Below are 25,826 nucleotides of genomic sequence, written 5' to 3'. Positions count from 1 at the left end.
CCTAATGCAGGACAATGCCAGACCTCATGTGGCTGGAGTGTGTCAGCAGTTCCTGCAAGATGAAGGCATTGAAGCTATGGACTGGCCCGCCCGTTCCCCAGACCTGAATCCGATTGAGCACGTCTGGGACATCATATCTCGCTCCATCCACCAACGTCACGTTGCACCTCAGACTGTCCAGGATTTGGCGGATGCTTTATTCCAGGTCTGGGAGGAGATCTCACAGGAGACCACCCGCAACTTCATCAGGAGCATGCCAAGGCATTGTAGGGAGGTCATACAGGCACGTGGAGGCCACATACAACACTGAGCCTTATTTTGACTTGTGTTAAGGACATTACATCAAAGTTGGATCAGCCTGTAGTGTGTTTTTCCACTTTAATTTTGGGGGTGACTCCAAATCCAGGCCTCCATTGGTTAATAAATGTTATTTCCATTGATGATTTTTGTGTGATTTTGTTGTCAGCACATTCAACTTTGTACAGAACAAAGTTTTCAATGAGAATATTTCATTCATTCAGATCTAGGATGTGTTATTTGAGTGTTCCCTTTATTTTTTTGAGCAGTGTATAAAGCAGGAAAAAATCCAATTGTGATGAAAAAAATGCAATTCCGCTAATTGTTTTTTTGGGTTTTGTTTTTACTGCGTTCATTGTGTGGAAAAAAATCACCTGAAAACATGATTCTCAAGATCAGTACAATCAAAGTGATACCAAACTTGCATGTTTGCTTTTTTTTATTTATGTGGTGGAAAAAGTTCAGACTTCTCATTTTCCAAGACCGGTAACATTTGCATTGTTCGATACAGCTGTCTGAAGGCTTGATTTTTGCGCACTGAGCACTGCAGGTTTTATTGGTACTAATTTGGGGTACAAAGTTTGCATGACTGAAAATCCACAATTCAGGTATTTTGATTTTATTTCTCTTTATGGTGTTTACTGAATGGGTTAATCAATTATATATTTTGACAGACCGGACTTTTACGGATGGGTTAATACCAAATATGTTTATTTTTTATTTCTTTATTTTTAAAGAGAATTTTTCACCAGGTTTTTGATATCCTATCTGAGTGCAGCATGATGGAGGTGCAGAGCCCCTTATTCTAGCAATATATCTCTTACTTTACTGAGCTCTGCTGATTTGATTAAAAACTGTTCATCTGCACACGGTAGGGATGTCCAATCTCCCCTACTTTTTGTCATGGCCTTAGAACCCCTGGCATGCAGACTGTAGGTGGTGGGATTTAAATGCGGCGAAATAGAGCAACTCATATCTCTCTATGCTGATGATATGCTTCTGTTTTTGGGAGATGTTTCTTACTCTACTGATCCAGTTTTGACAAATATAGAGGAATATAAGGACTCATAAATTGGGAATAGTGATGAGAGAGTGTGCACGTTTAACCCCTTCACCGAGCACGCTCGGGTGTTTTCCGAGTATCTTCGGTGTGCTCATATATTAAGGTCAAGTCCCTGCGTCTGCATGATTTATGACTGTTAGCCTCAACACATGCAGAGATTGCCAGTTTGTTAGGGAATCCTCACATGTGTTGAGGCTGACTAACAGTCATAAATCATGCAGATGCAGGGACTCTAACTTAATATACGAGCACGTCGAAGATACTTGGAAACCATCCTAGCGTGCTCCGCGAAAGGGTCACACAAACACGCTCGCTCATCACTAATTGGGATCAGACAGTTCTTATGTCCTTAGATCCACTACCAGAGTCCTTATTGCAGGATCACACAAATATACAAATGGTGAAGGAATTCAAATATTTATGTCACTCTCAATCGGACTCAGCTCTTAGATAAATTTTACAAATAAGATCAAAGTTTGGTGTCGTCTTCCACTATCAATGTTAGGAATGGGAAATTTAATAAAAATGGTAGTAACCCCTTTCCGACATGTGCTGTACATGTATACATACACATGTAAACATACACACACTGCACATATACAGTACAGACCAAAAGTTTGGACACACCTTCTCATTTAAAGATTTTTCTGTATTTTCATGACTATGAAAATTGTACATTCACACTGAAGGCATCAAAACTATGAATTAACACATGTGGAATTATATACTTAACAAAAAAGTGTGAAACAGCTGAAAATATGTCTTATATTCTAGGTTCTTCATAATTCATACCTTGCGGTATCTGTGCATTTAATTTCAATATCCATAATTTTTCTTTGTTATGGAGCATTTTTTCCCAATTACCGCCACGATGGGGACGTGGTACTCGCTCTATGCCTCTAATATTTAATGTGCTTATATTGCCCGCATGTACCTCCCTGAAATGTTTGGAGAGACCTGATAACCTGATGGATTTTGAGGCAGGATTCGCTCCTGTAATATGTTCTGATATTCTCGCTTTAATGGCTCTGATAGTACAGCCTGTATAATATTTTGAACAGCTGACACACTTTGCCATATAGACAACATGGGGGGTGTTACAATTTATATAAGACTCTATGTCATATTTTCTACCCGTGTGTAGATCAGAGAAACTTGAACCCATAGCGACATATTTGCACATACAGCATCTATTTTCACCACACTTATACATGCCGACATATTTCAGCCAGGTGGGACTTTGTACTTTATTATCCAAAAATACGCTGGGTGACAACATATTGCGTAGATCCTGACCTCTCCTTGAAACCACCCTACAACCTGCTTCCAATATATTAGACAATTTGTCATCCTGATATAATATGGGTAAATTCTTGAGAAAAATTTGTTTAGTGTTGTAAAAATGATCACTATATGGCGTAGAGAAAGTTAATGACGATTTCGCCTTATTGGAACTATGTTTTTCTGATTGTGTCAACAAACCTTCTCTATCTTTAGATGTAGCTATAGATACAGCTCTATCGATCATCCATTTTTCATATCCCCTAGATTTTAGTCTCGCTGACATGGTTTTAGTTTCCTCCTCAAAACCCTCTTGTTCACTACAATTGCGTCTAGCTCTAATGAACTCACCCACTGGTAAATTTTTTATAACATGTTTTGGGTGACTACTTTCAGCTCTCAAGAGAGAATTACCGCTGAGGGGCTTGCGGTAAAGTTTAGAGGTAATTTTCCCTGTACTCACACAACCAGTCAATACGACATCCAAAAACGGAGTTGACTCCTTGTGAATCTCCATAGTGAATTTTAAATTATAGTTGTTATCCTCCAGATAATTTAAGAATTCTGTAATAGGTGGTGCGGGAGACCCCGACGACAGACCCCATATAAGGATCATGTCATCAATGAATCTCCCACACCACCAAATATTGTTCCTATATGGACAACATTCATTGAAAATATATTCTTCCTCCCATCTTTTCATATAAACATTGGCCAGTGAAAGGGAAAACTTAGAGCCCATCGGAGAACCGCAAAGTTGTAAGTAAAATTTATCCTTGAAGATGAAAAAATTACTCTTCAAAAGAAATTCCAAACTCAATAACAAAAATTCCTTGACACCATCAGTGAAAACGTCAATTTGATTAAAAAAATATTGCACAACCCTCAATGCCTTATCGTGAGGTATTGAGGAATATAACTGGACAACGTCACATGTTATCCAATTACAGTCCTCATGCCAAGACATATGATTAATGGCCTGCATTAAATGCTTAGTATCTTTTATCATACCTGGTGATCCCTCCAGTAAGACACGTAATCTGGAATCCACCCACCCCGAAAGTCTCTCATGGAGGGAATGTATACCCGCCACGATTGGCCTCAGGGGAGGCAGAAACACAGACTTATGCGTCTTAGGGAGGGCATGAAAAATGGTGCGGGAGATTCATTGATGACATGATCCTCATGTGGGGTCTTTTGTCGGGGTCTCCCGCACCACCTGTTACAGAATTTTTAAATTATCTGGAGGATAACAACTATAATTTAAAATTCACTATGGAGATTCACAAGGAGTCAACTCCGTTTTTGGATGTCGTATTGACTGGTTGTGTGAGTACAGGGAAAATTACCTCTAAACTTTACCGCAAGCCCCTCAGCGGTAATTCTCTCTTGAGAGCTGAAAGTAGTCACCCAAAACATGTTATAAAAAATTTACCAGTGGGTGAGTTCATTAGAGCTAGACGCAATTGTAGTGAACAAGAGGGTTTTGAGGAGGAAACTAAAACCATGTCAGCGAGACTAAAATCTAGGGGATATGAAAAATGGATGATCGATAGGGCTGTATCTATAGCTACATCTAAAGATAGAGAAGGTTTGTTGACACAATCAGAAAAACATAGTTCCAATAAGGCGAAATCGTCATTAACTTTCTCTACGCCATATAGTGATCATTTTTACAACACTAAACAAATTTTTCTCAAGAATTTACCCATATTATATCAGGATGACAAATTGTCTAATATATTGGAAGCAGGTTGTAGGGTGGTTTCAAGGGAAGGTCAGGATCTACGCAATATGTTGTCACCCAGCGTATTTTTGGATAATAAAGTACAAAGTCCCACCTGGCTGAAATATGTCGGCATGTATAAGTGTGGTGAAAATAGATGCTGTATGCGCAAATATGTCGCTATGGGTTCAAGTTTCTCTGATCTACACACGGGTAGAAAATATGACATAGAGTCTTATATAAATTGTAACACCCCCCCATGTTGTCTATATGGCAAAGTGTGTCAGCTGTTCAAAATATTATACAGGCTGTACTATCAGAGCCATTAAAGCGAGAATATCAGAACATATTACAGGAGCAAATCCTGCCTCAAAATCCATCAGGTTATCAGGTCTCTCCAAACATTTCAGGGAGGTACATGCGGGCAATATAAGCACATTAAATATTAGAGGCATAGAGCGAGTACCACGTCCCCATCGTGGCGGTAATTGGGAAAAAATGCTCCATAACAAAGAAAAATTATGGATATTGAAATTAAATGCACGGATACCGCAAGGTATGAATTATAGATCAGATCTAATGTTTTTCTATTAAATTATACATATATGCTTGCATTTACAATATTATATGCATGTTCTGTTCTGTGCATTTATATGGCAAATCTATTACATATATTTTTTTATATATATATATTTTTTTTTTCTCCTAAGTTTATATCTGAATATTCTATGAGAATTCGTTGCACGCAAATCTTGTCTAAGTAGGAGTTAATGTCCTAATTTGTATACTAATCTATCACACATGTTTAGGGTTGGTCACAGTTTTTATTATAAATGTGTTGTTTTTTAATTCATTTGTATACTGACGAATAAGGGGCTGTGTCCTCGAAACGCGTCCAGTTGTTCCCCTCCTAGGGACATGTTGTGATTTTTAATTTTGGAATAAAAGGATTTATCGCATGTGGCACCGGATTTTACCTTATTTATATATCCCTGCAAGTGTATGCTAGACACTAATCCGTGAGCCTGGGATTCTTGTGAGTATCTGGTGATATGAGCTAATTATCTTTCTTCATAAATATACACACACTGCACATATACATGTATACACACACATGTTAATATACACACACTGCACATACATACCAGCCTGTCTCCTCTTCCGTTCCTCTAGACTTCTGTCTTTTGGGGACATCATGGTCACATGACGGTGATGTCACCAAAGTTCCTTAAACAGTCTTAACCTCAGAATAGGTTGCTGGGGGGCACTAAGAATTTGCCCAGTTTGCCCCCTTGCTTCTAACGCTGGCCCTGCATACCAGCCTGTCTCTCCTTTCTTTAGTTCCTCTAGACTACTGTAGTTAAAGGAATTTTGGTGACACGACCGTGATGTCACCAATGGTCCCTTAAGCAGTTTTAAACTCTGTGCCCTGGGCAACTGACCATTTTTCCCACAGCCCCCCAAACGTAAGTCCTGAATGTAACTAGGGCTTATTTTTGGAGTAAGTCTTATATTTCAAGCATACTGAAAAAATCCTGGAAAATCATACTAGGGCTTATGTTCAGGGTAGGTCTTATTTTTGGGGGAAACACAGTAGTTTGGGGGGTGAAATCCTGCTGACGGATTCCATTTAATTCAAAACTACATCATAATACGCAAAAAAAAACAGGTCCTCATACAGCTATTTTAAAGTAAAAATAAAATGTTATGACTCTTGGAATAAGGGGAGGAAAAAAGTAAAGTGCAAAAGTGAAAAATCTCTCAGTCAGGAAGGGGTTAAACCACCATGATAGCAAACTCTGTTGAACAAAATGAGGATATTGTCCGTAGCCCTAAGACATAAGGCCGGCACCCACTGGAGTACAAAAAGAAGTTAGGAAGTAGTATAGGGATCAGTCACCTGCGGCAATCCAGCTATTGTGTGGCTACAGCTCCCTGGGCTTATTCTGCATTCAGAAAATGGAAGCCAGAGTTAAGGGAATAGATATATACTTGCCTGTTTGTTGTGGCAGCTCCGACAAAAGTATGCAGGCTTCCTGTGAATCACCTCGACAAGCTTTTACCTGATGAAATTCCTTCCGCACCTCAGAGCTTTCTTAGCAGAACTCTCCTTTCTTCTCACACTGCTGACTGGCATGTTCCTGCCGCTGTTCCTGTTTGTCAATGCTGCAGGATGTCTCAACAACTCAAGTTTTATTAAGATTCACACAATGACGTCTCCTTGAGGAAATACTCCCAGTGTCAGGGGATGGCGCACAACTCAAGCCTATTCCTGCTGACCTCAGGTTTCAATGAGTCAGTCAGGATACACTTATAGATTCCTATGTAATATTTAATGGCTGTTGCTCAATGATGGCGAAAAAAATGCAACCATAACAACCAAAGGTTCTCGTTAAGCCTATAAGGACTAGGCTCAGTTTGTAGCAAATGGGAGGACACAAGGAGTTAATGCTTAAATTGGAAACTTTATTCAATGCTATAGATTATCCAAGTGAAAAATATAGAGAACAATTTAAAAACAGAGGAAAGGTAGTAGAATAGGGCGGGTCGTATCCACTGACAACCATAAATCATGTATAGATATACACTGCTCAAAAATATAAAGGGAACACTTAAACAACAGAATATAACTCCAAGTGAATCAAACTTCTGTGAAATCAAACTGTCCACTTAGGAAGCAACACTGATTGACAATCAATTTCACATGCTGTTGTGCAAATGGAATAGACAATAGATGGAAATTATTGGCAATTATCAAGACACCCTCAATAAAGGAGTGGTTCTGCAGGTGGGGACCACAGACCACATCTCAGTACCAATGCTTTCTGGATGATGTTTTGGTCACTTTTGAATGTTGGTTGTGTTTTCACACTCGTGGTAGCATGAGACGGACTCTACAACCCACAGAAGTTGCTCAGGTAGTGCAGTTCATCCAGGATGGCACATCAATGCGAGCTGTGGCAAGAAGGTTTGCTGTGTCTGTCAGCGTAGTGTCCAGAGGCTGGAGGCGCTACCAGGAGACAGGTCAGTGTAACATACCTGGTGGCGTCTTTGCATAGTGGTCCATCTCCCACTGTGCAAGAGCGCGCACTTGAGAATGTCTCTCTGGCTTCCCTCCATGCTGTCTGTTTGTGTCTGTTTCTGCTGCTTAAGGGCGGCGCCCGATCACTTCCTGCTTTTTGTACCTGCTGTGGGTCACACCCCTTGTGCGTCCTCAGCCTATTGCTGTCTGTCACCTGGTATTTAACCCAGCTGCTCCAATCAATCCCTGCCTGAGCATCTTGCCCTGTCAGTTGGCTTTTGTCTCTGACATGCCAGGTCCTGTCTATGTTACCTGTCTTGCAGTATCTGTTCCCATGTCTGTACTGTGTCCTATCTGTGTACCCTAACCTGCAGTCTGTACACGTTCCTTGCCTCTTGTCTGCCTATCCTGGAGGCTGTATTTCCAGGCCTGTCTGAACACGCTCCTAGCCTGTTCCTCCCGCCTTCTAGGGGCCTATTACCTAGACCTGCTCCTGTATCTTGTCTGTCCTGTCTGAACACGCTCCTAGCCTGTTCGTCCCGCCTCTCTGGGGGCCGTATTCCCAGACCCGCTCCTGTATTCCGCTGCAGTGTCGGTCTCCTCCGTACACTCAGTTCCAGTCTGAACTCTCTCCTATCTTTTACCTGTTTTTTCTCTATGTCCGTTCCTTTCCTTTTTCTGCAGAGTCTGAACTCGTACCTAGCTTCTGCTTGTTGTCTCTGTGCTCCCGTTTGTGAGTTTGTGGTCCACTCGCTACTTCTCTGCAAGTACCCTGTGGGTATCTGGCTCTACCTTTCCCTTCCTGTCTGTTCCGTGTGAACAGAGCCCTGTCCCCCCTGCTCTGCCTTGCTCTCCGCTCCAGGCGGCCTCGTCCTGCTCTGCTCTTGCTCACCGCTCCAGGCGGCCTCGTCCTGCTCTGCTCTTGCTCACCGCTCCAGGCGGCCTCGTCCTGCTCTGCTCTTGCTCACCGCTCCAGGCGGCCTCGTCCTGCTCTGCTCTTGCTCACCGCTCCAGGCGGTCTCGTCCTGCTCTGCTCTTGCTCACCGCTCCAGGCGATCTCGTCCTGCTCTGCTCTTGCTCACCGCTCCAGGCGGTCTCGTCCTGCTCTGCTCTTTCTCACTGCTCCGGCAGTCTCGTTCTGCTCTCTCCCTTTACCTCACTGCTCCGGCAGTCTCGCTCAGCTCCCTCTTTCTCACTGCTCCGGCAGTCTCGTTCTGCTCAGCTCCCTCTTTCTCACTGCTCCGGCAGTCTCGTTCTGCTCTCTCCTTCTTTCTCACTGCTCCAGCAGTCTCGCTCTGCTCCTTCTTTCTCACTGCTCCGGCAGTCTCGTTCTGCTCTCTCCCCTTTGCTCGCTGCCCTGGCAGTCTCGCTCTGCTCCCTCTTGCTCGCTGCTCCGGCAGTCTGCTCTTACCTCTTGCTCGCTGCTCCGGCAGTCTGCTCTTACCCTTTGCTCGCTGCTCCGGCAGTCCTACTCTGCTCTGACCCTTTGCTTGCTGCTCCGGCAGCCTCGCCCTGCTCCCTCTTGCTCGCTGCTCCGGCAGTCTCGCCCTGCTCCCTCTAGATTGCTGCTCCGGTAGTTTGCTCTGACCCTTTGCTCGCTGCTCGGGCAGTCTCGCTCTGTTTCCTCTTGCTCACTGCTCCGGCAGTCCTACCCTGCTCTTACCCTTTGCTCACTGCTCCGGCAGTCTCGCTCTGCTCAGACCCTTTGCTCGCTGCTCCGGCAGCCTCGCTCTGCTCTGACCCTTTGCTCCGCTCCTGGCGGCCTCGTCTTGCTCTCAACCTGCTGTGTTTGTATACCGCTTCTGCGGTTCTGTCCCAGAAGTCCCAGTCTGTACTGGGTTCTATCCTCTCTGTGCTCCAACCTGTTGTACCTGCCAGTACCTCCCCGTCTGCATACCAGTGTGCCAGCCTAAACCTTCCAGTTCCTGTATTCCCCCGTGTGGGCCAACAGCCGTGTCCGGAGTCTGACCTGGAGTAGACCCTGGTACCTCTGCTCGGTTCCTCCCTGGTGCACTGGCGTCGTATGCCGTCGTGCGATCTTGGTCGGATCGGGCAGACACTTAGTTACGCCCCTCCAGGCACTCTCCGGTACGGTACAGTGGAATCACTACAATCACACGCACACGCCGCTCAGCCTGGGCGTGTGCATTACAGCATGCTCAGGCCATGGTTCCCGTTGAGCCCCACGGCCTTCGCTCTCTGAGACGTTTTCCAGCGAATACGTGCATTAAAAATAAATAAATAAATATTTTTTTTCCTTAGCTGAGTTCCAGGCGAATTACGCACCCGTCCAGATGGATCTATCAGCTCTCTTTCCTGCGGATCCGCCACGTTACTATGGGGATCCAAGACAGAATCGTGCATTTGTGGAGCAATGCATGCTACACTTCAAGTTCTACCCTCTATGTTTTCCCACAGATCGGGTTAAGGTGGGATTCATGATGTCTTACCTAGCGGGTGATGCCTTGAATTGGATCATCCCCCTATGGGACGCACAGGATCCTATCGTCCTGGACATAATGGCCTTCCTGGTGGCCTTTCTAATGGTCTTCGATGATCCTAACCCGGAGGCTCCTGCTGAAGCTTCACTTCCCAGTATCCCGGAGCAGCCCCGATGGGTAATGTGTGTGGGTAGCGCAATAGTCCTCCAGCCCAATGAGACTACTGCCCATCCAGAATCCTCACAGGGTGACTACACTCTCCGGAATACTTCTCCCAACCTCAAGAGGCAGTCCAGACGTGCTAGACGTAGAGGCAAGTCGTCACGCCAGGGTCTGTCCTCCCTGAGACCTCCTGACCCCAACCTTGAAGTCCCTACTGAAGCTTCATCTCCCTGTATCCCGGAGAAGCCCCAACGGGTAATGTGCGTGGGTAGTGCACCAGTTCTCCTGCCCGAAGAGACTGCTGCCCACCCAGAATCCACACCGGAGGACCCCCTGTTGCCTCCTGAATCCCCCGGGATACCACTTGATGACAATTGGAGAGAGACTTCCCTATACTCTGCACCTGATACCTCGCCCGCTTCGTCCAGTGAGTCCGACCTGGTGTTCTCCGAAGCAGAGCTTACCCCCGAGTCTCTACACCCCTCCGATCAGGCGGAGGACCTCCAGTTGTCTCCTGAACCCTTCGGGGTGCTACCTGGTAGCGAATGGACAAAGACTTTCCTATACTCGGTACCTGATACCTTGGCTGCTTCATCCAGTGAGTCCGACCTAGTGTACTCCGAAGCAGAGGTTACCCATGAGTCTCTTCACCCCTCCGACCTGGCGGAGGACCTCCAGTTGTCTCCTGAGCCCTTCGGGGTGCTACCTGGTAGCGAAAGGACAGAGACTCTCCTATACTCTGTACCTGATACCTTGCTCGCTTCGTCCAGTGAGTCCAACCTAGTGTACTCCGAAGCAGAGGTTACTCCCGAGTCTCTACACCCCTCTGATCAGGCGGAGGACCTCCAGTTGTCTCCAGAACCCTTCGGGGTGCCACCTGGTGGTGAATGGACAGAGACTTTCCTATATCCTGGATCTGATACCTCGCTCGCTTCGCCTAGTGAGTCTAACCTAGTGTACTCCGAAGCAGAGGTTATTCTTGAGTCTCTACACCCATCCGACCAGGCGGAGGACCTCCAGTTGTCTCCAGAACCCTTCGGGGTGCCACCTGGTGGTGAATGGACAGAGACTTTCCTATACTCGGCACCCGATACCTCGCCTGCTTCGTCCAGTGTGTCCGACCTAGTGTACTCTGAAGCAGATATTTTCCCCGAGCCTCTGAACTCTTCTGACCCAGCGGAGGTCCTTCAGTTGTTTCCTGAATCCTCCGGGGTACCACCAGATAACAAAGAGACAGTGATTTTTCTCACCCTGTACCTGATAACCCGTCTATTTCTTCCTGTGAGTTTGACAAGATGTACCTCGAAGCAGAGATTACCCCCAAGTCTCTGCTCCCCTCCAACCCGGTGGAGGACTTCCAGTTGTCTCCTGTACCCTCTGGGGTGCCACCTGAAAATATGTGGAGAGAGACTTCCTTGTGTGCTGTTCCTGGTACTCCACCCGTTTCTTCTGTTGCTGAGGAAGGCTGGATAGGAGGTAGCATCCTAGCTAACCAGATGAGACCAGTTTTCCCTGTGGACAGTGGAAGTGATCTGCTTGAAGTGAAGGATTGGCCCTCGAATTCCCTGCGGAAGATTCTGGCAGGCCTGAATAAGAGGGGGCGTAAGGGGGGGGGGGGGTACTGTAACATACCTGGCGGCGTCTTTGCATAGTGGTCCATCTCCCACTGTGCAAGAGCGCGCACTTGAGAATGTCTCTCTGGCTTCCCTCCATGCTGTCTGTTTGTGTCTGTTTCTGCTGCTTAAGAGCGGCGCCCGATCACTTCCTGCTTTTTGTACCTGCTGTGGGTCACACCCCTTGTGCGTCCTCAGCCTATTGCTGTCTGTCACCTGGTATTTAACCCAGCTGCTCCAATCAATCCCTGCCTGAGCATCTTGCCTTGTCAGTTGGCTTTTGTCTCTGACATGCCAGGTCCTGTCTGTTACCTGTCTTGCTGTATCTGTTCCCATGTCTGTACTGTGTCCTATCTGTGTACCCTAACCTGCAGTCTGTACACGTTCCTTGCCTCTTGTCTGCCTATCCTGGAGGCTGTATTTGCAGGCCTGTCTGAACATGCTCCTAGCCTGTTCCTCCCGCCTTCTAGGGGCCGATTACCTAGACCTGCTCCTGTATCTTGTCTGTCCTGTCTGAACACGCTCCTAGCCTGTTCGCCCCGCCTCTCTGGGGGCCGTATTCCCAGACCCGCTCCTGTATTCCGCTGCAGTGTCGGTCTCCTCCGTACACTCAGTTCCAGTCTGAACTCTCTCCTATCTTTTACCTGTTTTTTCTCTATGTCCGTTCCTTTCCTTTTTCTGCAGAGTCTGAACTCGTACCTAGCTTCTGCTTGTTGTCTCTGTGCTCCCGTTTGTGAGTTTGTGGCCCACTCGCTAATTCTCTGCAAGTACCCTGTGGGTATCTGGCTCTGCCTTTCCCTTCCTGTCTGTTCCGTGTGAACAGAGCCCTGTCCCCCCTGCTCTGCCTTGCTCTCCGCTCCAGGCGGCCTCGTCCTGCTCTGCTCTTGCTCACCGCTCCAGGCGGCCTCGTCCTGCTCTGCTCTTGCTCACCGCTCCAGGCGGCCTCGTCCTGCTCTTGCTCACCGCTCCAGGCGGTCTCGTCCTGCTCTGCTCTTGCTCACCGCTCCAGGCGGTCTCGTCCTGCTCTGCTCTTGCTCACCGCTCCAGGCGGTCTCGTCCTGCTCTGCTCTTGCTCACCGCTCCAGGCGGTCTCGTCCTGCTCTGCTCTTGCTCACCGCTCCAGGCGGTCTCGTCCTGCTCTGCTCTTGCTCACCGCTCCAGGCGGTCTCGTCCTGCTCTGCTCTTTCTCACTGCTCTGGCAGTCTCGTTCTGCTCTCTCCCTTTACCTCACTGCTCCGGCAGTCTCGCTCAGCTCCCTCTTTCTCACTGCTCCGGCAGTCTCGTTCTGCTCAGCTCCCTCTTTCTCACTGCTCCGGCAGTCTCGTTCTGCTCTCTCCTTCTTTCTCACTGCTCCAGCAGTCTCGCTCTGCTCCTTCTTTCTCACTGCTCCGGCAGTCTCGTTCTGCTCTCTCCCCTTTGCTCGCTACCCTGGCAGTCTTGCTCTGCTCCCTCTTGCTCGCTGCTCCGGCAGTCCTACTCTGCTCTGACCCTTTGCTCGCTGCTCCGGCAGTCCTACTCTGCTCTGACCCTTTGCTCGCTGCTCCGGCAGCCTCGCCCTGCTCCCTCTTGCTCGCTGCTCCGGCAGTCTCGCCCTGCTCCCTCTAGATTGCTGCTCCGGTAGTTTGCTCTGACCCTTTGCTCGCTGCTCCGGCAGTCTCGCTCTGTTTCCTCTTGCTCACTGCTCCGGCAGTCCTACCCTGCTCTTACCCTTTGCTCGCTGCTCCGGCAGTCTGGCTCTGCTCAGACCCTTTGCTCGCTGCTCCGGCAGCCTCGCTCTGCCCTGACTCTTTGCTCCGCTCCTGGCGGCCTCATCTTGCTCTCAACCTGCTGTGTTTGTATACCGCTTCTGCGGTTCTGTTCCAGAAGTCCCAGTCTGTACTGGGTTCTATCCTCTCTGTGCTCCAACCTGTTGTACCTGCCAGTACCTCCCCATCTGCATACCAGTGTGCCAGCCTAAACCTTCCAGTTCCTGTATTCCCCGGTGTGGGCCAACAGCCGTGTCCGGAGTCTGACCTGGAGTAGACCCTGGTACCTCTGCTCGGTTCCTCCCTGGTGCACTGGAGTCGTATGCCGTCGTGCGATCTTGGTCGGATCGGGCAGACACTTAGTTACGCCCCTCCAGGCACTCTCCGGTACGGTACAGTGGAATCACTACAATCACACGCACACGCCGCTCAGCCCGGGCGTGTGCATTACAGCCAGTACACCAGAAGACGTGGAGGGGGCCGTAGGAGGGCAACAACCCAGCAGCAGGACCGCTACCTCCGCCTTTGTGCAAGGAGGAACAGGAGGAGCACTGCCAGAGCCCTGCAAAATGACCTCCAGCAGGCCACAAATGTGCATGTGTCTGCACAAACGGTTAGAAACCGACTCCATGAGGGCCCGACGTCCACAGATGGAGGTTGTGCTCACAGCCCAACACCGTGCAGGATGCTTGGCATTTGCCTCAGAACACCAGCATTGGCAAAGTCACCACTGGCGCCCTGTGGTCTTCACAGATGAAAGCAGGTTCACACTGAGCACGTGTGACAGACGTGACAGAGTCTGGAGACGCCGTGGAGAGCGATCTGCTGCCTGCAACATCCTTCAGCATGTCCGGTTTGGCAGCGGGTCAGTAATGATGTGGGGTGGCATTTCTTTGGAGGACCGCACAGCCCTCCATGTGCTCGCCAGAGGTAGCCTGACTGCCATTAGGTGCCGAGATGGGATCATCAGACCCCTTGTGAGACCATATGCTGGTGCGGTTGGCCCTGGGTTCCTCCTAATGCAGGACAATGCCAGACCTCATGTGGCTGGAGTGTGTCAGCAGTTCCTGCAAGATGAAAGCATTGAAGCTATGGACTGGCCTGCCCATTCCCCAGACCTAAATCCGATTGAGCACATCTGGGACATCATGTCTCGCTCCATCCACCAACGTCACGTTGCACCACAGACTGTTCAGGAGTTGGCAGATGCTTTAGTCCAGGTCTGGGAGGAGATCCCACAGGAGACCATCCGCAACCTCATCAGGAGCATGCCCAGGCATTGTAGGGAGGTCATACAGGCACGTGGAGGCCACACACAATACTGAGCCTCATTTTGACTTGTTTTAAGAACATTACATCAAAGTTGGATCAGCCTGTAGTGTGTTTTTCCACTTTAATTTTGGGGGTGATTCCAAATCCAGGCCTCCATTGGTTAATAAATTTGATTTCCATTGATGATTTTTGTGTGATTTTGTTGTCAGCACATTCAACTTTGTACAGAACAAATTATTCAATGAGAATATTTCATTCATTCAGATCTAGGATGTGCTATTTGAGTGTTCCCTTTATTTTTTTGAGCAGTGTATATAGTTACAAGAGTGAATACAATAGCATATCCCACAATTTCAGTACTGTACATAAAAAGCACCTATATGGTGTAATCCTCACCTCTAACTGACCTACATCACTTATGTGGAGAGTATTATGCTTAGGCCACGGCCCCACTATCAGTATTTGGTCCGTATTCGGTCAGTATTTTTTCTCAGGAGTGGGAGCAGTGGCCTTAAAGCGCACCTGTCAGCAGGATTGTGCTTAGTAAACTACATACACTGTCAGGTGGGCGCCGTTACACTGAGTAAAATGATACCTTTGATGATGAAATCCGTCCAGTGATTCTTTTATAACCTTCATTTTCATTTCTGCCATAATGATATGCATGTGCTCTTGTGCTCTCTTTATTTATTCATGTATTCATATCTGTGCCTTGTGACAGGTCACTGTGCTTTCATTGACCTGCCTACTGTTTTAAGTATTGCCTGTGCAATTTCTTTTCAAAATTGAAAATTTACATCCCCCAATATGCCCGCCGTGGCCCGCGCATGCGCAGTAGCATCTTTTGGTTGCCAAGAGATACTACTGCGCACGCGCAGACGCCATTTTGCTAGAGGAAAAAGAAATTTGCCTGCAACAATATGGCTCCCGCCGCCCACGCTTATGCAGTAACATTTCTCAATTGCCGAGAGATGCTACTGCGCATGCACGGCGCCATATTGCTGCACCCAAATTATTTTTCCTGAAGCAAAATGACGCCCGCCATTATAGGGAATCTTCCGCCATGAGGATCCGTCTGAATCACATATTTTCAGAGATTTACATGGAAACCCCGGTGTAAGCGCTCAGCATAGAGCACAGGATAAATGTGAGCCGAGCCTTACTGCGATCTTTGGGAGGCAGAATGAACAAGTCAACAGCAGGTAAAGAGTTGGTTTTATTTATTTTTTACGCCGTTCCTCATGTGGTATAAGTGATTATACGACTTTATTCTTCGGGTTGGTGTGATTACAACGATACCAGATTTATATTGGGTGTTTATGTTTGGCTGCTGTCACACACTAAAAAGACGCTTTTTTTCACAAAAACTAGTTTTTGCATTGCCATATTTTGAGAGCAATGCAAGTTTTTATTGGTACCATTTTCAAGCACATTAGGCAGAATCAACAAAAGTCAGCAATTCAGGAATAGTTGTTTTTTTTTATGCCGTTCCGCGTATGGTAAAATTGATAATGCAGCTTTATTCTTCGGGTCAGTACGATTACAGCGATACCTCATTTATGTCATTTTTTTATGTGTTGGCGCTTTTTTTACGCAGAAAAAAAGCTATTTTATAGAAAAAAATATTATTTCTGCATCTCTTTATTCTAAGAGCTATAACTTTTTCATTTTTCAGCTGATAGAGCTGTATGGCGGCTTGTACTGCGCATGATCTAAGTAACTTGGTAGTGCCTGGTGACCTGGATGTTGTCATGATGACATGGCAACGATTGGGCCCCGTGGGGGCACTGATCGGAGAGTAGAAGGTGCTTCCCCCTTCCGCATGCCTGCTATCGCAGTATTTAGGGGGTTAAAGAGCCGAGAGTGGTGAGGGCACTGAGTGACGGGTGTCAGCTGGCAAAATCAGCTGACACCCGGCGGCGATCGTGCGCACACGCACAGCCTCTGTGCATGCAGAATCGCCTGGGCGTACTCAGTACATCCAAGGTCAGGAAGCACTTTCCATGTACTGGGTGCGTCTATGGTCAGGAAGGAGTTAATTTATCTAATATAACAATGTATCTGCCCTTATTGGCTTGTTTCAGTACTTTCACCATCATCCAACATTGAACATATAGTCAAATGTTAAACTTAATTATAATTCCATTAAAGGGACTCTGTCAGTACTGTAGTGCGGCGATGTTCACACTGTGCGGTAATGAGGCAGTGACCTAAGGAAAGTTCAACTTAAATGTCATTAATTGCAAAAACTCACAACTCAAATGCAAAAGATGTCCTCCGGATCGCAGCTGGGAGATCCAAACAGTCCATGTAAACTTGTTGCCGTGGGTGATGACCGCACTGTTTCCCTCTGAGGTGCGCCAGTTAAGTTGCCTTCACAGGCCTGTGTTGTGCCTTCACACAGGCTTGTAGTGCACAGAGCCTCCTGCTCTGCAGCTAGCAAACAAACCACTGACACCTCCAAACCTTTGCTGCAGGATTAAATGGAAAACTGTGGCCATGAGCCACTTGTAAGACCCGGGCTGGAGGGAGCGACCCACCCCACTTCCATCCTGTAGATCACTCAAAAAGAAAAGCCCATGTCAGGTTTTCTTATTCTGACTTGGTCAAATAGAATGACCAAGTTCCAACTTACTTTTATTTTGCACTGCAACCACAGCTATGTCTGTGATTGTATTGCACTCCAGCGGGTTCAATATGTTTCTATGCGCATCCTAGGGGATACATACTGTCCCTTGCATATAATTCCCCTCACTACCTCACAGTACAGAATGACTGCTCAAACTAAGTACCACCGCTCGGTGCATAAAGGTTCCCACCTGCTTGTTTTCCCTCAATCTCCACCCCCTTCTTCTTTGATTGACTGCTCTCATACAGTCATAGAATTTCAGAGTTGCAAGGGACCTCCAGGGTCATTATGTCCAACCCCTTCAAATAGCCAAAGAAGGGTGGATATAGATTGAAAACAAGCTGATGGGAAGGTGTATTTAAGTGTTTGGCCACGCCATGATGCAACAAGCGTCTAAACAGTCATTCCATGCTGACAGAGTTCCTTTCATAGGTATTTCACCCCTCCTCATCTAATCCGTAGAGATTCCCACATTTCTTTCTACCAGTTAGACAAATGTCTCTTCTGGCTTGAAAACGTTTGGGGTGTTAAAGGGGTTGCCTTGATGTAAATATTTGGCACTGATAAAATAAAAAAGCTTATACTCACCTCCTGTGCTGGCGCCGTTCCAGCAGTGTCGGCATTATGGTTCCCGGGGCTCTCGTGCAGTTGTTATGACATGTGAGACTGATGCCCAATCAGCGCGGGTGTAACTGTCTCCACCTTCGGACAAATCGAACATCAATGGGAAGTCAGAGATCAGCTGCAGCCCTGGTTTCCTTTTGATGGTAGATTTGTCCGTAGGCGGGGACAGTGACGCTAGCGCTGATTGGGCACCGGGCTCACGTGTGTGTATGACCTCATGAGAGCCCCGGGAACGCAAGTACCAACACCGCTAGAATGGCACCAGCTTGGGAGGGGAATATAACCTTTTCTATTTTATCGGGGCCAAGCGTGGGGTATGAGAGGGGGTTGTCCAAGTAGTGGACAACTTCTTTAACTGTTTTCATCTGTAATCTCATTCCTCCCAAAAGTAGCAATTTACCACTGTAACATGCTGTGGAATACGTTGGCGTTATAAAAATAAAATTATTACCTGTATCATGTCCATCAATCATCGTGAAAGTTTTGGCTGTCTTTTTCCTTCATCCCATTAAATTAGATGTTGCAAAATAGTCTCTGGAGGTTTAAAGCCTCCAACTGGGTTAAGCGGATTCAAACTCTTGGAAATGTTGCACCACTGTCTGTAGTGGTGGCCTGCCCTCTACTTATTTCTAGTAGGCATCTGTTCTTTCCTTTCATTAAAAACAATTAACACTCTTGTTACACATTGCTCCCAGAATTCGAGGAAACGTAGCCACCACCTGATGTTCATCTGCATCTGGATCAGGAGCCTCCCCATTTATATACCTTTTTCTTATCCTCCATATTCTTCAGGCATTTACTTCACTTCTTTTCCTCAGTCTCTGCAGTATTTCTCCAGTTAAAAATCCACTTTCCCCCTTAGTACAGTAGATTAGAGAAAACACTGCCTTTAGTGTATCGCGTAATTGTTGCTCATTCTCGCAGATCTTCTGTTCTTGCTGATTTCCTTCTGTAAATAATCCACAGTTAACAAAATTAAATCTATGAAACAATTATTAATAATGTGTTCAATGTCATTATGCTCACTGGGGTTAAGGTTCTGACAATCTGATAATATTGAGCAAGTGTTACAATATATAAATCATAAGATATAAGTCTTCAATTCGATTGAGAAGATGCACCATTAGGAGACTTCCTTGGCACACATGGCAATGTTTCAGTTAACTGTTGCCTTTTTCCAAGACAAAATATATTATTTTAAATTTTGTCTTCAAAAAGGCCACAATAGGTCAAAACGTTGCCATGTATTATTGTTGCTATGTTATTTTAAGGATTGAATAAATGCTATGTTTTTTCATTAAATGAAATAATATGTTGTAAACCTCTTCAGTTCTCACTGCAAATCTTTCCTTCAATATTCACTTGCAGAGACTTGTAAAAATCCAGCCGAGGCAGTTACTTGAGAAATAATAGGTGTTGCCTCACCTTCATCATAAGTGGTGATGAGCGAGAGTGTTCAGTTAACCCTGAACATGCTCGCCGAGTATCTTCGGTGTGCTCGAATGTTATATTTGAGTCACTCTGTGTGCATGATTTGCGACTGTTTGACAGCTTTAATACATGTGAGGAATGCCTAACAAATAGGCATTCCTCACATGTATTAAAGCTGTCAAGCAGTCGCAAATCATGCACACAGAGTGACTCAAATATAACATTCGAGCATGCCGAAGATACTCGGAATACACCCGAGCATGCTCGTAAATCTCGAGTAACAAGCATGCTCGCTCATCACTAACTATAAGTGAAAGTACTTGTAGACATTTGTCAACAGGTGCATGCACTCCAGAATCAGTATTGAAAGCAAAGGCCTCATTCACACCTTCGTGAATAAATAGTCATCAGTGTCTTGGATCAGAGTATGGTCCGTGTGTCCGTTTTTACTATTAGTGTGTCATCAGAGTTTTTCACAGATGGATAAATATATTACAAAGCTTCTCCTATATTTGCAATGTTAATCATGCACATGGATGGCTCACATGTGCTGTATGTGTTTTTCATGGACCCATAGTCTTGTACTGACCCTTTTCATCCATGATACCAGAGAAAAACGAACATGTCTCGGTGAATTTTGCATGGACACACGGTCCGTGAAAAAACACGGCATGTGATCAGCATCATGAACTATATTGGGTACGTGTTGTAACCATGAAAAAAAAAGATAGAACAAGAATGTGCAACACGGATGTCTGAATGAGGCCTAAGATACATTCCAGGACTCATTTAAGTAGATTTACACTGCATCTTTATTTTGGCATGTTGGAGAGAACAGAACTACTTCAACATGGGGGTGATATTAAAAATTTGCTCCGATGTAAAGAAGCATATTGGATACATATATTGCAAATGTTAGAACCAACGTTATCTTTTCTGTTCTTTCCTTTTTCTACATTTTGACACTTATCCTACTTGTATTTATTCTTACAAAACGTAAGACAGAAACAAAATAAACATATACTCTGCTGTAAGTAAATAAGTAAAAGCAATAATGCATATAAATAACATAGTGTACTTAGTAAACACTGTTTTTGATCAAAAAAAGCGTAAAAGTCATCCCACTAGCGTAAAGGTGTACCACAATCGGGATGGTCCTAACCTCTAGTATTAAAACCTTACCATGTTAATTACACGACAAACACTTATGGTTCAAACCTGAGCTCTCTGTAGTCACCATATTTTAATTTGCTCATGTCACTGAATTCTATGTCGTATTAAAAACGGCTTCTGTATCTAAAAGAATAAATGTAAAACAAAAAAAAATTAACTGGAATATAAGCTGGCATGCATGCAAAATAGGCGCATGTTCACACTGGCCACTATACAGACAAAACCTAAGACAAAAACAAAATAAACATATACCCTGACGTAAGAACATTAAGTAAAATCGATAGTGCATAAAAATAACACTGGGTAATTAGTAAAAACAGTTTTTGATCAAGCCACTGGATGGCTTCTGCCCGGGAGTATGTATATCGCATAAATCACAGCCGTTTCCGGCTCAGAGCATGCGCTGGGGGGATTCAAATGTCCGCAGTAACACAGAGTGACTTTAGACTTTTTCATTTTAGACCGGACAACCCCTTTTAAATAGGTGGTCCACTATAATGTATACTTTCCCCATCGTTTTAAACCTTGTATATATATTTTTTTCTAAATACATACTGCTGCCATAAGAGCCTGTGAGCGGCGTTATCGCTGACCGCTTAGTCCGCATCACGTGACCCGGCTGCTGATGTCACGTCAACTTCCGTAATTCCCCCAGGTGTATGCCCCCCCTCGATTGACTGCGCTGTAGGCAGCGTTTCACCGCACGTCACAGCCCAGCATGTCACTCGCCAGCGCCTGCGCACAAGATCCCTGCAGTACTATAACAGCATAGTACACAGTACAAGTGCACCTTCTGCAAAAAGCAAAGTGCACAGGTGCGGGACCTGGCCCACGGCGACTGCACGTCACAGGGCACTGTGAAGTGCAGGGGAGGGGGGAAATATTTTAATTACCACAGTAGGTGGGGATTTCTTCCTGTCCCCAGGCCCGCAAGCATTGGAACTTCACTGAATAAAAAGCAATTTCCCAGCAACCAGACCTGTAATATGGGCCATACAGGTAAGTATAGATTAACATTTCTATCACCTGTATGCCCATATTAGAGGTCAGATAAGTCCCAGGAGGTGACAGATTCCCTTTAAGTTTTACTAGTTTTGCCCTACTTTTTTCATAGTTTAATGTTGTATTGCTGCATTCCAGGAGCCATAAGATTTTTTATATTTCTGTCGATAGTGTGGTATGTAAGCAGAGAATATTGCAGGATGACTTATATAAATACTAGACCTGAAAGCATCAGAACCTTGTGATAACATGGTGCAACAAAGCGAGCACGCTCCCTATTTATAAACTACTGTATTTAGCTGCTATTTACCAATTTACCTCTGATCGCAGCTATTAGAGCTTGAACTTGGGCGTCATAAGACATCCATGCCTGGCTTATTCCACAATGCAATTGTAAGGCATGTAGAGAAGAATAAGGCTATGTTCACACGTTGCATTTTACAGCATTTTTTTATGCCAATTTTTTTCCGCTGCACGTAACACAAGTCACTTAAAGGGGTTTTCCATGAACAAAAGTTAATTTTAATCAATAGATCTTGGAAAAATAATAACTTCCACAATTGGATGTGTTTAAATAAAATGTTCCTGTGTTGAGATAATCTTATAAATGTGCCCCTGCTGTGTACTGTGTAATGGCTGTGTCTGACAGTGCAGGAGCATGGTCTGATCATACCACATCTCCTGGGCAGGGAGGAAGCAAGAGTATACAGCCATTACAGCAGGGGCACACAGTTGCCACACAGGTACACACGGACACTGATATCTCCCGTTACTGTTTTTTCCAAGCCAGACTTTGTTTTGCCGAAACCTACATCAAGCCTGCCAAAAACGTGGTAAAAGGTGTTATGCTCTGATAAGACCGAGGTTGAACTTTTTTGGCCATAATCCCAAAAGGTATGTTTGGCGCAAAGTCAACATTGAGCAGCAACAAAAAAACACCATACCCACAGTGAAGCATGGTGGAGGTAGCAATATGATTTCGGCTGTTTTTTTGGCAGCTGTGGCTTTAGTCAAGGTGGAAGAAATTATGAACAGTTCCAAAAATCAGCCAATTTTGCATCAAAACCTTCATGCTTCTGCTGAAAATTAAGAGAAATGTCACCTTTCAGCACAATAACAACCCAAAGCATACCTCTGAATCAACAAAAAAAATGTCTATTCTAGAAGAAGATCACAATTTTGGAATGGGTGTGTCAGAGGTGATAGACAGTCGCCCTGCAGTTGGTTTCAGGAGATCTCTACGTTTGGCATTACAGACATCTTCTTAGAGGCGGACTGTCTCTAGGACCCAGCAGCTACCTCCCGCTGGCTAATTAGCTCCCTGGCCTGAATGTATAAATACCTGGTGTGTCTGATAGGGAGGTGCCGGCAATATTCATTACTACTTGTGAGGCTTTAGGAAGAGCGGTACTTCATGTTCTCTGGAGCTTGAGGCCGTGTGCGCATTTGTCTGGAGTCGTCTAAAGCTAAGCAACCCCCCCCTGTTTGACTCCCCTTGTTGTCTCTACAGTTTAGTGGAGATCGACTAGTGTTCATCTCCTCCTTTCCCTAGCCTTAGCCATACGCCAGGGAAAGTCAGGGCGAGGCATGCGTGTGGCTATTGGTGAAGAGCCAATATAGGGACGGTAGTTGAGACAGGGTGACACTAGACCAGACTAGGAGGTCTCCACTCCCCCCTTTCCCTAGTGTCTGGGCTCACTTTCCCTCTTCCCTCTGTGTTGCACCAAGTCTTTCCCACACCCTGCGTGACAGCCAGAGCCCAGACCTGAATCCAATCGAAAATCTGTGGGTGACCTGAAGAGGGCGCTGTACACAGATGTCCTCACAAACTGACAGATTTGTAGTTCCACTGTAAGGAGGAGTGGTCAGATTGACAATTATACATGTGCCATGCTGATAGACTCCTAACTAAAAAAGACTGGTGGCAAAAATTCAGAGTACTTCAACAAAGTATTAGATTAAAGGTGTGCATATTTATGCAACCACATTATTTTTGTTCTTTATTTTTCTTCTTCTATCTACCCGAAAAGATTTTAGGTTTGTTTTTCAATTGAATTGTACAGATTATTGGTGAAACGATAGGTGGAAAAAAGTTCTGGTATTTTAAGTTGTGTAGACCTTTTTATATCCATTGTAACTGATCCTCTTTCACGCAGCTAACTCAGTAGTGTCACATACAGCAAAAAATAAGCCCTTATATGGCTATGTCAGTGGACATTAAAAATAACACACCCTCAAGGAGTTAAAGGGATTGTCTGTAAACATGTTACATGTCTAATAGGCACACAAGACCCCAGAACAGCTGTCAAGATCTAACCTGTCAAATATAAGCCAAGAGGTTACATTTATACAGCTGCACATGGTAAGTGCAAGTAATAAAGGGATTGTCCAGGAGTAAAGTTTGCTGCAACTCTATGTGACTGCAAGCTTTGGAATCATGACAGTGTGCGATGTGCACGCTCTCACGACTCTCCTGTATTCCCCATGTCGGTGGGTGGTCACTTATTGACTTGTCTCCCCTGGCTTCACTCAATAAGATAAATTACGAGAATTGCAGGCGCCTAGTCTACGACAGACAACCTGCACGGGGACTATAGGGGAATCGTGACAGTGTGCACACCAATTTCTAAGTCTGCAGTCACATAGTGAGCACACAGAGACTTCTCTTCTGAGATTGGACAACCCCTTTAAAATTCAGGAAGTAATGAAAATTGTACCATTCATTAACAGTAAGCAGAGCTTGAAATCAGGAGTGAGTGAGTACACACAGTGTTAGTTAGAAGGATATAGCACTTTACAATCTAAGATGAAGACATTTATTGGCCATAAACACAAAATAATTAATAAATACATACAAAACAAGAAGCTGAAAGCAAACTTCATGACGATCCCCCCCCCAGAAGCCACCGCGGCTCTGCGGGCAGAACCCAACATTGCACGTTCCTCTGTGATCACTAGAGGCACAACAACCGCCACTTTTCTGTCTCTAGCACCGGCGCCATTTTAGTGACGGAAATTGTAGTGCATACTCAGAGTCTTGGTCTCCGGAAAAATGTCTTCCACTCTATGGTTACAGCTACGCGGTCGCGGACAGAAGCTATGTGTGAGCTTTGCTCTGACGCTTTATTGCTGAGCCCAGCGCTGCTGTCAGTGTGGTATACGAGGAAACGTGGACAGGTATAGTACAGCTGCTGCTGGGCCAGGAGCTCAGTGTTACCATGGACTGTGTCCGTGTAGATAACCCATGTCATATAAGAGCTCAGTGTTACCATGGACTGTATCCATGTAGATAACCCATGTCCCATAGGAGCTCAGTGTCACCATGGACTGTATCCATGTAGATAACCCATGTCATATAAGAGCTCAGTGTTACCATGGACTGTATCCATGTAGATAACCCATGTCCCATAGGAGCTCATTGTCACCATGGTCTGTGTCCATGTAGATAACCCATGTCATATAGGAGCTCCGTGTCACCATGGACTGTATCCATGTAGATAACCCATGTCATATAGGAGCTCAGTGTCACCATGGTCTGTGTCCATGTAGATAACCCATGTCATATAGGAGCTCCGTGTCACCATGGTCTGTGTCCATGTAGATAACCCATGTCCCATAGGAGCTCAGTGTCACCATGGTCTGTGTCCATTTAGATAACCCGTGTCATATAAGAGCTCAGTGTTACCATGGACTGTATCCATGTAGATAACCCATGTCCCATAGGAGCTCATTGTCACCATGGTCTGTGTCCATGTAGATAACCCATGTCATATAGGAGCTCCGTGTCACCATGGTCTGTGTCCATGTAGATAACCCATGTCATATAAGAGCTCAGTGTTACCATGGACTGTATCCATGTAGATAACCCATGTCATATAGGAGCTCAGTGTCACCATGGTCTGTGTCCATGTAGATAACCCATGTCATATAGGAGCTCCGTGTCACCATGGACTGTATCCATGTAGATAACCCATGTCATATAGGAGCTCAGTGTCACCATGGTCTGTGTCCATGTAGATAACCCATGTCATATAGGAGCTCAGTGTCACCATGGTCTGTGTCCATGTAGATAACCCATGTCATATAAGAGCTCAGTGTTACCATGGACTGTATCCATGTAGATAACCCATGTCCCATAGGAGCTCAGTGTCACCATGGTCTGTGTCCATTTAGATAACCCGTGTCATATAAGAGCTCAGTGTTACCATGGACTGTATCCATGTAGATAACCCATGTCCCATAGGAGCTCATTGTCACCATGGTCTGTGTCCATGTAGATAACCCATGTCATATAGGAGCTCCGTGTCACCATGGTCTGTGTCCATGTAGATAACCCATGTCATAT

The 25,826-nt window shown here is 45.7% G+C and overlaps 2 protein-coding genes across 5 annotated transcripts in view; one reads left to right on the top strand and one right to left on the bottom strand.

Moving 5' to 3' along the window:
- TBC1D2 (TBC1 domain family member 2) overlaps positions 1 to 24,437 on the bottom strand; it is a 105,071-nt gene extending 80,634 nt beyond the window's left edge. For 2 of the 4 annotated variants that reach the window (XM_073636920.1, XM_073636923.1), the window contains exons 1-3: positions 24,337 to 24,437; positions 20,525 to 20,602; positions 18,327 to 18,824 (exon numbers count right to left, since the gene is read on the bottom strand). In XM_073636920.1, the coding sequence (XP_073493021.1) occupies positions 18,327 to 18,348 (22 nt within the window). In that variant the 5' untranslated portion in view covers positions 18,349 to 18,824; positions 20,525 to 20,602; positions 24,337 to 24,437. Of the gene's footprint in view, positions 1 to 6,363; positions 6,639 to 18,326; positions 18,825 to 20,524; positions 20,603 to 24,336 lie in introns of those variants that run through there. The other 2 variants (XM_073636921.1, XM_073636922.1) reach the window with 2 other exon arrangements.
- Positions 24,438 to 24,459: 22 nt separating this feature from the next.
- The window catches only part of ELP1 (elongator acetyltransferase complex subunit 1), a 128,468-nt gene continuing 127,101 nt past the window's right edge, over positions 24,460 to 25,826 (top strand). The window contains exon 1 of the mRNA XM_073636918.1: positions 24,460 to 24,658. The gene's annotated coding sequence lies outside the window, so the exon portion shown is untranslated. The remainder of the gene's footprint in view (positions 24,659 to 25,826) is intronic.

Source organism: Phyllobates terribilis, unplaced genomic scaffold (genome assembly GCF_046119375.1).
Source record: "Phyllobates terribilis strain yellow unplaced genomic scaffold, ASM4611937v1 Scaffold_1__5_contigs__length_1240528914, whole genome shotgun sequence".
Lineage (NCBI taxonomy): Eukaryota > Metazoa > Chordata > Amphibia > Anura > Dendrobatidae > Phyllobates > Phyllobates terribilis.
The sequence above is the reverse complement of the archived record's forward strand: the minus strand, read 5'-3'. Positions and strand labels throughout refer to the sequence as shown.